Below are 16,707 nucleotides of genomic sequence, written 5' to 3'. Positions count from 1 at the left end.
GTGCTACATTTTCATTCCCTGTAGATATAAAATCCCACCTTGGCCCTGCTGTCTCTCGTTTGCCCGTCCAGAGCCATGGCCATGCTCAGAGTGTCTTCCTACCGTAAGCTGTTTGAAGAAGATACCTGGAGTCGAAATGGGGGCTTAAGTAAGCAGTGTGCAGGACAGTACCGGGCTTCAGTCAGGTCAGTGTGGGTGTGTGGATAGAATGAGATTAATTTGACCAGATGTGTTAGTAAGTAAAGCGCTTTGTGTTGTTTTCTTACTGTACATGTGTGATTCATTAAAAACGGTGTATAGGATTATAATAGTTTATTAAACTAGAACAGAAGTAGTTTGTCCTAAGTGGAAGCTGCTGTACAAACTAATCATTTGTGACAATATATTAAAATTATGTTAATATAAAATGCAAAAATTGCATGCAAGTACCTTCCTGGTTAAATATACTTAGTTACTTCACAGCACTGTTGGAAAGTTCCCCTGAAAATTTGAATACTTTATGACTTTATGACATAAGCATTTAGTGCTCACGGAAAAAACATGTCATTATGTTCTGCAGTGTTCACTTACCGTGATGGGCGGGGCAGAAGCGTGCTGATGCATTTAAAGAATGAGGCTGAAACTGGTTTTAGTTCCTTTTATTCAGTCCAGTCAAGCGTAATGATGTGGTTGTTCACTGGATACGTACTTGAAGGTGGCTCAAATAAGAGTTCAGTCCAGTCACTGGTGGTGGTTTTGTGTCCCTGTCTCAGGGGTGTGAACGTTCACAAGTGTGACTATGATGAGTTCGACTTTGTAGCTGCCAAGTCTCTCAACAAGGAGGGTCTGAACCGGTTTGTCCAGGACCACACCACCATTGCTGCCCTCAATGACCGCCTGGTCCGGCTCATTGAGCTGGTGAGGACAAACACTGTTACTGCCCCCGATGACACGTCGGCACTTTCCCTCTGCTATCTGAAGCTGTTCTTATTTATGCACTATGTACCCGACTGGCCTCCCTGTTTTCTGCGCCCTGCAGGCTCATTGTTTTGAGGTGGAGAACAGGTCTCTTGAATGTCAGATTGTGGCGCTGGAGGAGAAGCTGAACAGTCAACAAGCCTCCTCCAGCATCACCACCACTGTGGCTAAACCCGGCTACAGTCTGGATGCAGTGGTGGAAAGACTCCGCAAGGAAAGGGTAGGAGTGTGCTGCGGCACACGTCTCATCTCATCCCATCTATTAGATTTAGTGACAGGCAGCTTGATTTATAACCTTGTCATGATCAATCACTGCATTCACTGTGTCCCCCTGCAGGATGAAATTCTGTGTGACGCCAAAGAGCTGCAGAAAGAGTTAGAACATCAGAAGAAGCAATACGAGAAGGTTGCACAGCAGAAGATGTTTGTCCATCAGGAACGTCAACATGTCGCTGAGGTAATGGTGAAAGAATGTATGTGGATAGGGAATAGAAAACATAAAGACAGGACCTGAGTGGTACCTGCAGTTTAAACAGATAAAAGACTAGTTAATGATATTACCTTTATACCTGTCTGACAGGAAACAACAGCACGTAGTCAAGTCACTTGGCACTTTTTTTGCTCTGGATACAGTTTCCTGCTCAGAAGGCACTGATGAAATGACCTGTGGAGATATTAAAAAATAAAAATATATACTTCTTATATACCGTTTATACTTCTCATTTTATTCCTTATCTACCCTCGGCAGCCGTGTTGTATTTCTATGACACATTTCTAATCTCCAGTCATGAGCTGAGCTAACCTCGATGATGTTATCAGGGTTTTCTTCTTGAGGTTTCAAAAGCGTCTGGATTAAAATTTAGTTGGATTCAGGTAAAGACTTGAGTATGAATAAGACATCTGCTGTGATGATGTGTCTTCAGCACTAGATGGCAGTGTTGTCTAGTGTCTCTCTGCCCCCTTCTCCTCTCTCTCAGCCTGTAGGTGAATCAGCTGAAACTCTGCACAGCTGCTCCTCTGTAGCGATACCCAATGGGTGTCGATCACCAGCAGTCACACAGTCTGGGATGATGGCCCACTGCAATCTGAACCTCCAACTTTTCCAAATCCAATCCTCTCCCTCACACATGCCAAAGCCCATCTCCTCCCAGCTGGGCCAGATGCGAGGGGGGCTTTAATTTCTCCCTTACAGATGTAACGCAGGCTGTGATACGGTGTCGTAATGTTCCTGCTGGATCAGTTCTCTGGTTCTGAATTGGAAGCAGCTGCAGAGTGACGGGACTTGGTGGGAAATCGGCAGGGAAGTGGAGGAAGAGCAGAGATGCGGAGGAGAGGAGCGAATACTACACAGCTCAGCCCACAACTAGCAGCAGTTCTCTCAACATAATGGCAGACTGACAGTGATGAAACAAGGCATGTTTGGTTTATTTTAAAGTGCACAACTGGCTATTGTGTTGTTTCCTCCTGCCAATCCTGCACCATTTTCAAAGCCCACATATTTCCCCCTTTCATTGTCTCAGTGTATTTCTTCTGCTGCCAGATGTTGATGGCTGCGGTTAAACACAGCAGCACAAACGAACTGAGTTCAGCAGAAGTGAATGAATGAAGATTCAAAACGCACACATGTAGTAAGTCGGCGTTATTAAGGTGCTTTTCATGGTGATGGAAATGGTCACTGGGAAAAAAAGCATTATTCAGGCACTCGAAGGGAAAAAACTTGTCGGGCATATTTGCTAAAATGCAGCTGGTTCCTATTTTTACAGCCTGTAGACTGTAGAAGTGTCACTTCTCATCTGCAGCAAATAAAGCTCTAAAAATCCACTGTGTGTATCCTGCACAGCATCCGACAGCAGACAGACACAGTTAGGAACTCTCTGGTGAACGCAGTGAAACATTTAGCAGCTAAAGATCCAGATTCTCTCAGCAGTTGGCGTAGACCACAAACCGAGCTAAAAGAGAGTTAATATCTGAGTTACAGAGACACGACTCCAAGTGAATGTTGAGGAAGATTTTTGCCTTGTCGACAATAAGTGTCAGTTTTAAGCAGCTTTGATTTATATCAAGCACTATCTGTAGTATCAGACATGTTGGTTGTAGTGAGAAATCCAGAGGGAATTATCCCCCAACTCTGTGGTTTTGCATTTGATGAATTAAGTGTTTTAGTGATTTTCAGGTCCGGTCAGTTTAACAAGCCATAGCTTTAATGTTTTGGTCCGTTCTCATCGCTGTCTGTTTTCAGCTTTTCAAAGCTGGTGAACGTAATGAAGCATTTAGCAGCTACAGAGGCAGATAGTGCCTGTAGAAAGTGGTGGAAACGGAGCTAAGAAGAGATTTGTCAGGTGGAAGCTTAACTTAAATGAATGCTTATTTTGTTCTCAGAGCTGTTTCACTGTGTTTGTCACATTAACTTTATAAGTTGCTGAAAAAGTTGCACCAAATGATATTTGCAACATGTTTCTCTCAAGCTGCTGGCTGGTATTTGAACACAGGCAGCAGCAGCAGCAGCAGCAGCGGCACTAGACTACTTTTCGCCTGTGCTGTCCATCAAGGGTCCTGTCACCCTCCCAGTGAGGCTTTTCAGCTCCACCACCAAACCTTCCCTGCATGAGTCCAAATGTAAATGCAGGCACCCACCGTAATTGCATCCAGTACCAATTAATCTGGTTCTTTAAAAAGAGTAGATGAGCTGAGAACCCCTGCTGGCGAACGGATTGGTGGACAGGGCTTTTGTGTCTAGTTAGACTCCTTCTCATCTTCCACCTCCTCCTCCTCCTCCTCCCCCTGCCTCTGCATTGCGGTGTTCAGTGAAAATGGGGTGGATGTACTGGTAGTTCTTATAATGGGTGTTCAGAGTTGCAACAAAGACTTTTTCCACTTGTATTTCAACCTGTGGTGTGATTTAGTTGCTGCACTGCAGAGTGCTCCCTTCAGACACCTCCAGAAATTAAGTTGAACTTCTTAACTTTGGGCCATGTTTTCTGTTCACTTGATGTTCTTTGCAGGAGGTGGATGCTGTGACAGCAGAGTGTTTGGCGTTGAGGGAGCAAGTGGCTATCTACGAGGAGCAGCTGGCCGACATGGAGGCCCGGCGCAAGACGGTGAGAGGGAGCGAAGACGTATAGCTGCTATGTGATGAGGCAGGAAGGGTTTATAGCCAGGAAAATGACTGGAAGTGTAGCACTTAGGTCAGACAGGAGTGTTGGAGAAATGCCCGGATCTGTGGTGACAAACACAGCTGTGATGACCTCGGTCACCTTACTGAGGAGACGCAGCCAAAAACGTCAACAGAAACATATGTGGAGAGGATTAAAATACAAAATATGTAATTAATGATTGTGCAACAAGTCAAAATTAAGCAATTCTTCTCATTTGTTTTTTATTCGGTTGTTATTGCTGTGTCTTAGGGGAATACTTCAACATTGTGGGGTCAGTGTTTATTGGTTTTCGGCACATGAAAAGATTCAAACAGTTTTCACATCTGCACATTAATTATTAAGCTGCAGCCAGTAGCTCGTTAGCTTAGCCTAAAGTTGGCAAATGGCTTGATGGCTCCGACCAAAAGGGAAAATAAATAAATAAATAAAGCACCTGCCTTGTGTAGTAAATACCAATTTTTGTTGTGTACAAACTAAGTGCAGAAAGTAATTATCATTTTACAAGATTATGTGCTGCACTATTTTGTGCTAGGAGAATAAACCTTGCTCGTAAAACCACACCAAAAACAACAAATTATTGTTTTGATAGTTAGTTTTTTTTTTTTATAAGCATACAAACAAACAGGATACAGCATGTTAATTAGTGAGCTTTGGAGCTGCTGGTAGGTGAATTTTGTTTCATTTGGACGGACCCAGCTGAGCTGTTTCCCACTGTTTCTTTTCTCTGTGTTTGTGCCAAGCTGAGCGGTTGCTGGCTGTAGCCTCACTGTGTGTGTTCCTACTGAACTCAAATTTTAGATGCACTACAAAAAAAACCAATGGGGGAAAAACACACCTTTATATTTAACAGACAGAGGAGATGGTTGTGTCCGTCTTCTGATTTAAATCTGTGCAAGAAAGCAAAGAAGCACATTCCAGAAAATGTTGAACTATTCCTTTAGAACAGGCACGTTTGCACCCATATCAAACACAAATCATTGGCTATATCACATCTACAAACACCCTGGTCTCTCCACCTTCCACAGCATTCTCCAGCTCTCCAGGAGATGACAGATGTGTCCAGTATCAGATCTAGAGACTGTAGGCAGAGAGAGGGGCAGCTGAAGCAGTAGCCTCTCCATCACACTGTGTTTTTCTCTGCAAAGCCAGGCCGCCCGGCGTTTAACACACTCCCTCAGGGACACGGTCGATAACTCACAGTCCGGGAAATGCGACTGAATACCAAATGAAAACAGAAGTTCCCTTTGTTTTATTAACTGTTGTTATGATCTGCACTTCCAGATATCCCATATTCCCTTGACAAATAGGGAAAGGAGAAAAATGTTCGACTGCCACTGCTTCTTTAAAACAGCTCGTTTTCTGTTTTATTTTACTACATATTGGAAAGTGAAGACACACACGTTGAGTTTTTTGATATATTTGCAGTGTTGGAAGATACAAAATTCTAAATACACTAAACTCAAGACCCTTAATACAGTATAAATTGGTATTTGTGCTTGAGTCTTTGAATTTAATGCCATTTTATACTTGAATATACGGCACTACAGTTCAGTCCTCACTGATTTTACAGCCTTATTTATTAGGTTAAATATTAGGATTTATAATCTGTTTGAGCTAATAATAAAACACAATTCATTGTTACAGATAAGAAAGAAGTTTAAGAAAGTAAAAGTACTCATTATGCACAACTTCTCTATAAAGTGTTAAATTATCATGTTGTATTAGTTTAAAATCCAAATTTTGTCAAAAAATACAGCTGTAGTGTAAATGAAGTGAACGATAAGTTAGCATAAAATGGAAATACTAAACTAAATGTACTTTGTTTCATTCCAAGTAAATGACAGATCTGAATACTTCCTCTTCTCCGGGGATTTTGTATGTGTGTTGTGTACAAGCAGGCAGTGGAGGGTCTGCTGGAGCCAGCTGAAGGGACGACACCAGCGGTGGCAGCTATTAAATTTGGCAGCCCTGACATCACTGCAGCCTTGGATGTAAAGGAATATTACTGCCAGCTGGCTGAGAGCCTCCAGGTGAAACACACTGCAGCATAAAACACAAACATGTCATGAAGGGGAAGTAGCAGTAGCGGTAACAGTACTGCATTCCTGCATTTACCTTTGGTTCTCATTAAAATAAAAGCACGTGAAGTGAAAAACCTCATGCACACAAGTGGTGGAAAGTATTTTGAAAGAAGGTATAGACGAGACATTAATATAATATTAACACAAGCCTAATATCAATGGTAGTCATACAGTCAAATATTACAATAAATCACTTAAAATGGGACTTTTTTCTGCAGAATAAACAGAATAAACTACAGTACATATTGTAGTTTTGGTCAATTTCGTTCCCAGTAAATCTGCTGTGATGCTAAAGTAAAGCTGACCACTCGAGCCCTCCTGTTTTCACCACATCACCCTCTCTCTCCCTCTGACACGACGCGGCCACGTTCAGACGTAAATCTCAACTTTCACAAACCTCACCGCGATACTCCCTCTTGTTTTCTTTCCTTCTTAACACAACACCAGAGAAGAACTTGAGAATCTGAGGTGCAGCTCTGGACCTGAACAGAACGCCTTTGTCTACCTGTGTGTGTGTCACAAGTGCAGAGGTGCTGGATTAGGGTCAGACTATAGCTCCGGTGGGTCTGACCCCCTCTGGGGCGAGGATGTCTGCCTGGTTCAGAGGTCAGGGCTGTAATCAGACTGCTGGCCGCCTTCCCAGGCTCCTCAGCAGCACTGCAGTCGGTGCTGTTGTGTATGTGTCCAACATTTCGAGGGAAAGTTGAAGGGCATCTGGCATATTTATATATTTGTTTGTCTGTCTAGATTCAAAGGTTTGCATCTTGTTCCCCCTAAACCCGCTCCATTCACTCTCTCTGCCTCCCACTTAGTCTCCCCCCTGCCAGCTGGACACTGTCCCATCTGTGCCTGGCCTCGATTATGAGACGCAATTGTCTTGATGCTAAAATGATTGCTATTGAGTTTGAACTGTTATGGTGATTGCTGGCTGACTCCCACACACCTGTGCACCCTCATGTTGCTTATTTCGTCTTCGTTTTTTCCATCTAATCAGAAAAGTGGTGAACACAAGGAGAGAGGTTTACCCATCGGTCTGTATGAGGGGCTGTGATTGCTCTTTGCTTCCCTGTGAGACTGCTAGCTTCTCTGTTTTTTTTTGTATGGGCAGAATCAAAATAAAAGGGTCTGATATATTTATATATATATATATATATATATATATATATTATAAACATATTTTCATAATGTAATGACTCTTCTGTCTTTGCAGTGTGAGTGTGATGCTTTAGCCTCTGCTGTGGTTCGCAGTGGTGATGGAAAGCAACTGGAAATGAGAGCAGCTGCAGGGTCAACGGTCAAAGACGAGCCAAAAGTAAAAGACATTACTGACACAAAGATGCTGGTGAGTGGACACTGTTTTCGTTAACATCCATTTTGACACATGCACTTTATATACAATAAATAAAGTGTGGAGAATTTCAGATTAGCTTAACACAAAGACTGTAATAATATTATATATATAATATATAATATATAATATATAATACTATTTCTTAGCTGGGGGTAATTCTTTTCTGAGGTTTAGTTTCAACATGAGGTTGTCAGGCCAGCAGTTTCCTCCTGTTTACAGTCTTTATGATAAGGTGAGTTAGCCAGCTGCTAGTGGCAGCTCGGTATTGTTCCTTTGTCCTTTTCTTTTGTATCTCGCATTAAACTGTGTTGGGTCTTCTAATGAGATCTGGATCTAAAACAAAGGCAACCTGAACAAACACAAAAGACATACGTTTTATATGATAACTGGATTTTTTGATATAAAAACATGAAGCATTACTGACCAGGCCTGTGGAAATGGAAGGTTTGTTTTAGTTAGATATTATTTTATGATGAGAGAGTTTAGTTTGCCTAGTTAATCACTGCTTTTAAGTCAGAAAATATGTATTTTTGGGACGAATATCCATTTTACACATGATTTAAATCCTTCACTTCTTAACTAGAAATTCAGATTTTCCCAGGATACATTTCCCACCTCTTTACTGCCAAGACGAGAGGAGTTTTACATGATACAACTGGCTCTATGTCGGCCATCAGCTCCTAAATCAGACGTAATGGTGAAAATGAATGGATTCCCACAGCAGGCGAAAGCAGTGGAGGACAGCTGAGTGACAGCAGAGCAACAGTGTGGGAGATCCTGCTGACCAGAGTGTTTACTCTTCAGACACTTTCAGCGGGAGATGTGAAGGGCTCGGCTTCAGCTCAGACAGGATTTATTGCCCTCCGTGTCCTCAGTTATTAAGTACGGTCTTTCAGATCTGCTGCAGCGTCATGAACTTCTTAAAACTTCTCACAGTGACCGGAGGCAGCAGGAAACAGGCAGCAGACAAGTGCCATGAAAACCAAGTGGGCTTTGAATGAAATAGACGCATAAAGGAAGAAAGAAATCATAAAACTGTGACTCAGAAGAAATCCTCTCCTCTGAGTTCACTTTAACATCCATCAGCGATCGAACCACAGCCGACACTTCACCACATCTGTAACAAACATGGTGGTTTGGTTCTCATTACTGTGGCTCTGTGGCTCTATATCTAGCTCTTTAAATAAACCCCGAGCATCTGTAACCACAGCAGAGCCCTTCCAACATCATCTACCTTTCTCTAATATGCGGCACACAAGCCTCAGTTCTGCCCAGTCCAGGATGACGGATGGACAGCACGGCTTGATCTGCTCTGTTTCCTCTCTCGCCTGTGATGGATGCCTCGGGTCTGGTTTCTCACTGAGACACAACATGGCCAAACAAACAGATTGCAGTGAAATCAGCCCCGACACAGAGATGTATATAATAGAGCAGGGAGTGTGAGGGTAACTGATTCACCCAGGTTGGGGAGTCATCGTCAGCCCGTGAGTTGTAACTGGGTCTTCTCTTTGCACATGATCTCACTGAAAGACGAGGAGGACCGCCCGCATCCCCATCTGGCTGTGACAGCTAATTGTTGAACTTGTGTGATTGCTGTAATTATTCACGTTGGGACACTGCAGCCTCCGACACGACCAGAGCTCCTCAGTTAGTTTGTAGTTGAAGTAAATGATTTGATCAGATTTTCACACAGGTTTTAGTTAGAACTCAAACTTATTTCTTTTACTTTATATCAAATGTATTAAAAGACTTTAAAAACAAACACTTGTGATAATCATCTCATATAACTGAGCTCCTTCGATTTCAAATACTTATCTAATACACTTTCTACAGAGGCTCTGGCCTAGGAGCCTCGTGACCTCTTCATGTTTTCTGTGTTTAGGTCTCAGAGCTCCAAAAGCAGCTTGCTGAGCTTGAACTGCATAATGAGGAGCTTGAGGAAGAGGTTGAAATGGAGAAGACTGCATACATGGATGAGATTGCTGAGTTGGAGGTATGAGAGTGGACTGATTAATGTAATCATAGTCTGTTATGGACCAGTGGTTTGGGCTAATTCTGTCATTTAATCTCACTCCAAACTCCCCCACTCCTAAACAGTGCGCTATAGAAGAAATGCGGCACTGGGAAGCCGACCTCCGAGAACAGATGAAGGAGCAGTGTGAAGACTACAAGGTGCTGCTCAGGCAGAAGATGGCCAGAGACATGGAGATTGCTGCGTACAGGTCAGACAGACTGATGTAATAAACCTGATTATTGGACAGAGTGTGTTGGAGTCTAGCAGAGTGCAGGAGAGCATGGAATCAGCGAGTGCTAGTTAAAGTTGCAAACTGTATTTTTAGATTAACATGTACACATTAAATTATTAGGTTTGATTCAGTGCTTTACTGTTAGATTTGCCCCCTTTGACTACATTATTACTTGAAATAAATATACAACAAATGTCTTTTAGATTCTGTAACTTGTACATTATGACTGATCTTTCCTCCTGAGATTGACTTTAAAGACCTAACGTGCAATAAAAGGCCATAAGTACTAGCGGTGACCCATTTCCCTTTTGTACATTCTGTAATGACTAGCTGCCATAAATATGACATTTACAGCCATCCTGCATGCCTCCATGAGGCGAACTCCCATCTTAATTCAGCTCCAAGTTGTTATTCCTAAATGAGACCTCTAAACTTTTAACACACGTCGTATGTCACAGATAGTTCAGTGCAGTTATACCAGCGACATAAAAAGGCTTCAAGACAGTGTGGTCTAATTGTGAGTGAGGCTGTCAGCCCTCAGGCGGAGACGGGCAGCCTCCTGGAGGTTTTCATTCCAATAAAAACACCAAACTGATTAGTTTATCTTCTGCTGTTAAAGGTGTTCAACTGTACTTTCTGATTGCAATTAAAATCTACACACTTCCTTACTGTAGATTCCCCTGTGTGCTGCAGGGGGTCAGATGGGAACAGACGTCCCCTGAACAAAGTGCCACGTGTTATTTAAACCTGTCGAGGGAAAGGGAAGTGAAGTGTTAGGGGCAAAGCACAAAGGATCCCGGGGTGATTTAATTAGATTGAAGTTAACCTGATGTTCTGTTTACTTTTCACATTCTTTACACATGAGCAAATCTAAAGTGCAGATGAAAATCTGCAAGTGTCCCGTCTGTTGTCAACATCAACAAGAGGTCTCACTGTGAATAATACACAGAGTATTTCCGTAAGACTCCATAAGTGTTTGTCCAGTATGATCCTGCATCTCGCATAATGTCACCTGGACATCCGCATTGTCCATAATAAGACATTTCTGCAGACAAAGGTCTGACATCATGAGCCAGATGGGTTCACGGGAAACGGCTCCTGAAGCTGATGCAGTTTCCTGAATGTGACCTTGAAGACGTTTTGTCATTCCCTCTCTTCCTTGAGGTTGATTTACCATCTGCCATCCTGGTATGTGGAGTGACGCACTTCGGCCGTCTCAGCTCAGACTTCCTCATGTGACCCTCCGTTGCCGATGGGACTGCATCAGACCCCCAGGGGGCTTTGCTGCAGGCCTTAGCTCAGACCCTCACAATGCCTCATTAGAATGGGCGATGAGGACCCCACACTGTCAGCGCCATGTGCTGGGCCTCTGCCAGCTCTGTCAGCACCCCACTTACACACATTTCCAAATTCACCACAGTCTTTATTCCCTCTCGTTACCAAACAGACCGTCCCAAAGATGTTTTAAGGCACAGCAGAGACACGCCGTGGATGCCAGCTTTTTCCCCTCCCTTTCTTTAGTTGCTGGATGTTTTGTCATCCGTGATTAAAACTATAATTAAAAAATTAAAATGATGGTTGTTTATTGTCTGTGTGCCGTGGCAAACTGTCTGCACATCAGACCTTAATGACCTCAGGCTGCCATTACTGGGTGGCTTATCGCCTGTGAAAGTATCTCAGAACAGTTTGGGCAGATGCTCACTGCTTTAGCTCATTGCTAATGTGAATCATATTACACTGTAATTCACTGTTCACTGTGGCATGACACAGCAACAAGTAGCTGAATGAACAACAAGATGAGTGGATCACTGCAGGACCTGGTTAACACCTGCTATAATAACTAGTTTGTAGAGCTTAAAGTGGCTTTCAGATACTGTTATTTTAGGTTTCTTACCCACAACTTTGGGTTCGCTTTTACCTCCCAGATTCAGCAGGCAGCTATTAAATAGCTCTGAAATCGTAGTGTAGCACATACAAGCACCACAAATGTACATTAACCAGGTGGAACAAACATGACTTGACATGTTGGTGTAGGTTTAAATACACAGATAATGATCAACCTTTCAGACTTCAAGGTCAATTTGGCAAAGGTTCTAGAGCTTTTGGTCATATTATTATCATCAGCAGACACATTTTGTCCAATTTCCGTGTTACTGTACATGTTCAAGTTTTCTTTTCTGATTTCTGAGCACTCATCAGCCAACATCAACATCTGGTTTCAGTTCTTAACCTTGGAAGCAGCGCTGGATGAATCAATCCAAGCTCAAGGTCCATGTTTAAAGTTTATGATAGAAACAGCTACTAAATGGACCCGAGTTGAAACTATAAGTTAATCAATAGCCAATTGTAATAAAAAATAAAAATAAAATTCAGAATGTTTACAGGGTTCAACATCTCATTTCTCCCTCTTTTCAGTTTTATTTGCTTTCTCTCTGTTTTCTTGACTGTTCTTTGACTTTTAGTTGGGTTTTATGAGAGGTTTTAGAAAATCCCAGTGGGCAGTTTTCACAATTAACCTTCAGTTTTATTGATCAAACACAACTTCAAATTAAATGGTGGTGAACACAATAGTTAATTGGATCTTAGTTAATTGGATCTTTAAAATTGACTTGAATATTCTCTCTAACCGATTTTCAGCGTTACCTGTGGGTTTGTCTATTCGTTCATCCACTCTGTGTATCCATATTTGTTTCTCTGGTTCAGGGGTCTGGTGGAGGAAGAGGAGGAGAGGTTGTGCAACCTGTGACTCAAGGCCGAGGAGTCAGACCGGGCCGGCTGAAGTGTGGCTGGACGCTCCCACGCACACGTGGATTAGAAAACAGACAGAAGAGAAACGCAGAAACCCAAATCAGCACTAGGGTGAAGCTTAAGGTACCAACGCAGCAATTTTAGCACAAGTGAACTTATCATGACAGATTAATGCCGTCTGGAGGCCTAAGCCGGGCCATTGATAACCGGCCGCTGGCAGATGACCCCGAGACTCCGAGAAGGATGGAGCTGTCTAAAACTGGTGGGAGGTGGGGGGGCTGGTGATGAGTGTGAAACCATTCAGTGTCTGGCAGGGACATTTCCTTAAGTGGGTTATATTCTCAGCAGCTCACTGATGTGATTCATAAAGCTTTTGTCCCCTCTTTGTTGTACAAGTCACAAACAGATACACACACACAAGTTAAACCGCACGGCTCCGTGGAGTCATTCCCCTTCTGATACCACCTCGTCCATCACTCAGACTGATTACCAGCTCTTAACCCGTGACCCCCTCACTGTTAACAAACATATTGACAGCTCTCTCTCTTCAGTCACTAAAAGTGTCTCACCTTACTTTTGCTTTTACAGTCATGTCCTCATGTTGCTTTTGCACATTACCCTGTTTGCTTTTCAAATGGTTCGCGAGGTTGTTTTTCTGCCGCTCTTACAAAACGAGCACCTGGATCTTGATCTGGTATTCCGTCTTTGAAAAGCAATGTCTCAATTTGCTGTATTTTTGTTGTCATTTAAAAAAAAAAAGCATTTGGTAAAACATTCCTCTGTAATCTTTTCCTCATTTTCTGCAAGCTGACTGTGATAAATTACTTTTGGGTTGTGTTTCTGCAAAAGTGTCAGATTGTGCTTTAGATTTAAATGAAATAAAACTGGTCGCTAGCTTGAGAGATCACCTCATACTGTGTGATTTTTCTGTTTCATGAGAACTGCTTCTGAATGCTCTGGCTTAAGACTTCGCCTGCACCGTAGAACTATGCAGAAGGCAGAAAGATTTATGTTCAGTGATCCTTCTTTCATTCATCTTCATGCTTAACGTGAGATCTGAACATTCCCAGCTATTAATGATCTCAAAGGCTTGTTAGCTCTGTCATAAAGATGAAAAATGCTGCTAATAACAGATCAGATAAGATTAGCCACACTCTGTGAACTCGTGCTGATGAGGGGTTAGCCTCTGTAATAATTGAGTTCAGTGTGTGGAGAGTGGCCGCAGTGACTTGTTTAATTGTCCCGACATGAAACATGGTCAGCTCTGTTTTCTCAGGACTGCAGAGCTCAATCAAAACCTCAGATGAGTGGAACTAGAGGTTGTTGCTTTTCCAATCCAAGTGCTTCAATCTGTATCTCTGAAATAAAAGTCACACGTTCCTTCCTAACCGGGAAGGAGACAAAGGATGTGTGTATATATATCTAAAACTGAATAGTTTTGTCTCTGGAGACTTTAACCAAACATGCCCCAGATGTCTTCAAATCATAATTTACTGTAGCAACAAACCAGAAATGTTTTTTGACTCAAGATCAAAATATAATCAACAGCTAATAATCCACAAATCCCAAAACATAAAACACTTCATAGAAGTAAAAGTTTTAATTGTCTTTCAAAAACATCCTGTAATTATAAATCGAGCCCCAAAACACATGGACAGTAGTGAGTCCAACCACACAATATCTAAAACCTGCAAATAAAAAATAAATAGTGAACATGCAGAATAAAAGAGAAATTAAAAATAACTAGAAACGTTGTGAATGATGTGACAAGAAGCTGATAACAACCTAACTCCTGTTAAATACTGACACAGGGTAAATTAACACATTTCCAGGGTGTCGAGATCCAGACGTGCTCTTACAAAAGCAGAAAGTATTGTGTTTGGATTTGGGAAGCTGCTGTTTCCAGCTTCTTTTATAACACAATAGTATTTCAAAGACTCTTGATATTTGTGAGTGTGGTGACCTCTGGACTCCTCTGTTTTCCTTTGCCCCCATCACACGTCCTTGACAACTGAGAAAAATGTGCGTTAACCCCTCAAAGCTGGTCGGTGACATTAGGTGGCCCGGGGCAGGACTGTGGCACCTCTGCTCCTTGAAGCTGGACAATTTGATTTGAAGTCAGACTTTAAAAGCTGAGTCATGGATCAGCGATCAGCCAGCGCTTTGGCCTTTTCATCCCCCCCTTTTTTTGAATTGTTTCTGTGGACGGGGGGTTGAGAAGGCAAAACCTGACCAACACCAACAAACAAAGAAATCTCTGCTGGGAATAAATGAGAGGTTGGTCCCTTTGGTGTTTTCAGTGTGACTTCACTGATGGTTTGCAGTTCTGCAAGAAGGCTGTTCACACAATATGTGCTGTGGACATAACATCGAATTAACATCACATGGTGCAAGAATGTCTGTACATTGAGAATGGCAGGGCCAGGCAGATAAATTATGATATCTGAGTTCCTTGTAGCAGTCAACATCTCTTCAATCTGCAGCAGAGGAATCTGATTAAGGCCTGAGGTAATTTTAACCCAGGTCAGCTTGTAGGACTCGGCTCAGCTGTCACCTCCACCTAGGTATCCCCAGAATACACTTATCCGTTCAGGTTCACTCAGACAAATAAACACTGTCTTCAATGTGCGCAAAAGTAATTTTTTAAAGTCTCTTCATGGCAGCTTGGACGTAACAAACCAGGCTGGTGTTTAGAAAGCAAATAAATAAGAAAGGACAGGGTTGAATCGAGGAAGAAAATAAGAACAGTAAAAATATACAAAGGAGAAAGAGCCATTGAGAAAGTATTTCCTTAACAAGAGAGAAACAAATAATAAATTGTGGGGCCCCTCTCCCTTGAGGCAGGACTTGGACTGGCATGCCTGAGGGTAGCAGGAAGTGGGCATCCTTCTTTGTTTAATAGGGGTCGTGGACAAGCCTCCACTGTGGGAGCATCACATTCGACAGGGTCACAGTCTCGAGAGAAAACCACTTGGAGAAACACACAAACGCACACAGCTCTTCACACAGAGAGTGTATACGCCGTGCAATGTTGAAGGAAGAACGCGGTAGTGTGACTGTGGGTCCCCCATCATGTCATCGCTGTAGTTGCTGCTCTGCTCATATCTGCAGTCCCACTTGTCTAGTATAACTGAGAGGCTGCTGACAGCTGTGACCCCGCACTTACCCCTCACATCCCCTCATGTCCGTCCCTAAGCAGGTGGCAAAAAACCACCAACACGAGGCTGATCTGCCGTCTATGCTCATTTTTTGATGCCTTTATTTCTTGGCAAACTCTTCAGTAACTTGTTTTTGGGATCAGACGATAATGCAAAGCAGCTTTTTAAAAATGTATTTATTTAATTTCCCCAAACTCCGCTCAGCGAGTAAGTCACAGCCAGCGGTGATAAGGGTTTTAATTTTGTCCCAAAGTGTCCAATTAATCAACTTCAGAGGGCGTGCTGGATGGAAAGCGGATAAAAGTCTGGTCTGCAGGGAACACGGAAGAAAACAGGCTGGATTTGTATTCTGCTGCAGTGACTCTCATACCCATTAAGGATGGTCGGATCTTTTAAGGAATAGTGACTTTATTGTCAGCCCAGGGCTTACACAGATCCAGCTATTTGCTGTATTGGATTCTTGGCAGATGGCCTGTGTGGATCTTGGCCACCCTTATGTTTAGTTCTCATGTGAAGCTTCACCTTGTCAGCATAAAGGGCTGCTCCCTGCACTTACCCTACATTTAGAAACGTATGTCTTCATTGTAATGCTTTCTTCCTCTTGTTGTCGCACATAAATACATTATTTTCTGGAAACTCTCTAGATAGATGGCATAGTCTATAAAAATAGCCCGGGCTGAACTACATTGTACACAGTGGCCTCTCCTGCGCGTACAACACCATTCAGAGATGTATTTTATTTATAGTTTATGTTTTTGTCCCTAATATTTTCAGTATAAAAGCAGAACATCTTCATGTGAACAGGGCATGGATGAGCCGTTTAGCCTTGCCGCCTCTCGCAGTGCTGACACAGACAAACAGTGTTGTTGTTCTTTTTTCCCTTTTTATTATAAGAACATTGAAAAGCAACTCTGATCTTCATCCAGATCTCGTAATACATCCATTGGAGCGATGCTGTTAAAGGCTTTTGTTACCCAGACTGAGATGAATTGAACAGCCTGGCAGCAGCGC

At 42.6% G+C, this 16,707-nt stretch overlaps 1 protein-coding gene across 3 annotated transcripts; it reads left to right on the top strand.

Annotated features, from left to right (window-relative positions):
• Positions 1-75: 75 nt before the first annotated feature.
• On the top strand, positions 76-13,422 carry vimr2 (vimentin-related 2). 3 transcript variants are annotated; one of them, XM_026357177.1, is made up of 10 exons: positions 76-185; positions 753-897; positions 1,019-1,177; positions 1,295-1,414; positions 3,960-4,055; positions 6,011-6,142; positions 7,404-7,535; positions 9,427-9,537; positions 9,642-9,766; positions 12,494-13,422. In XM_026357177.1, the coding sequence occupies exons 1-10, from the start codon at positions 76-78 to the stop codon at positions 12,534-12,536; spliced, it is 1,173 nt and encodes a 390-aa protein (XP_026212962.1). In that variant the 3' UTR covers positions 12,537-13,422. The 3 variants fall into 3 exon arrangements, 2 of the variants coding, with proteins under 2 accessions (XP_026212962.1, XP_026212963.1); XR_003298670.1 differs by lacking the exon at positions 12,494-13,422 and having other exon boundaries at positions 9,378-9,537; positions 9,642-9,743; XM_026357178.1 differs by lacking the exon at positions 76-185 and having other exon boundaries at positions 662-897; positions 6,008-6,142.
• Positions 13,423-16,707: the final 3,285 nt, after the last annotated feature.

The sequence above is a fragment of the Anabas testudineus genome, chromosome 10 (genome assembly GCF_900324465.2).
Source record: "Anabas testudineus chromosome 10, fAnaTes1.2, whole genome shotgun sequence".
In the NCBI taxonomy this organism is placed as follows: Eukaryota; Metazoa; Chordata; class Actinopteri; order Anabantiformes; family Anabantidae; genus Anabas; species Anabas testudineus.
This window is presented reverse-complemented; position numbering and strand designations above follow the sequence as displayed.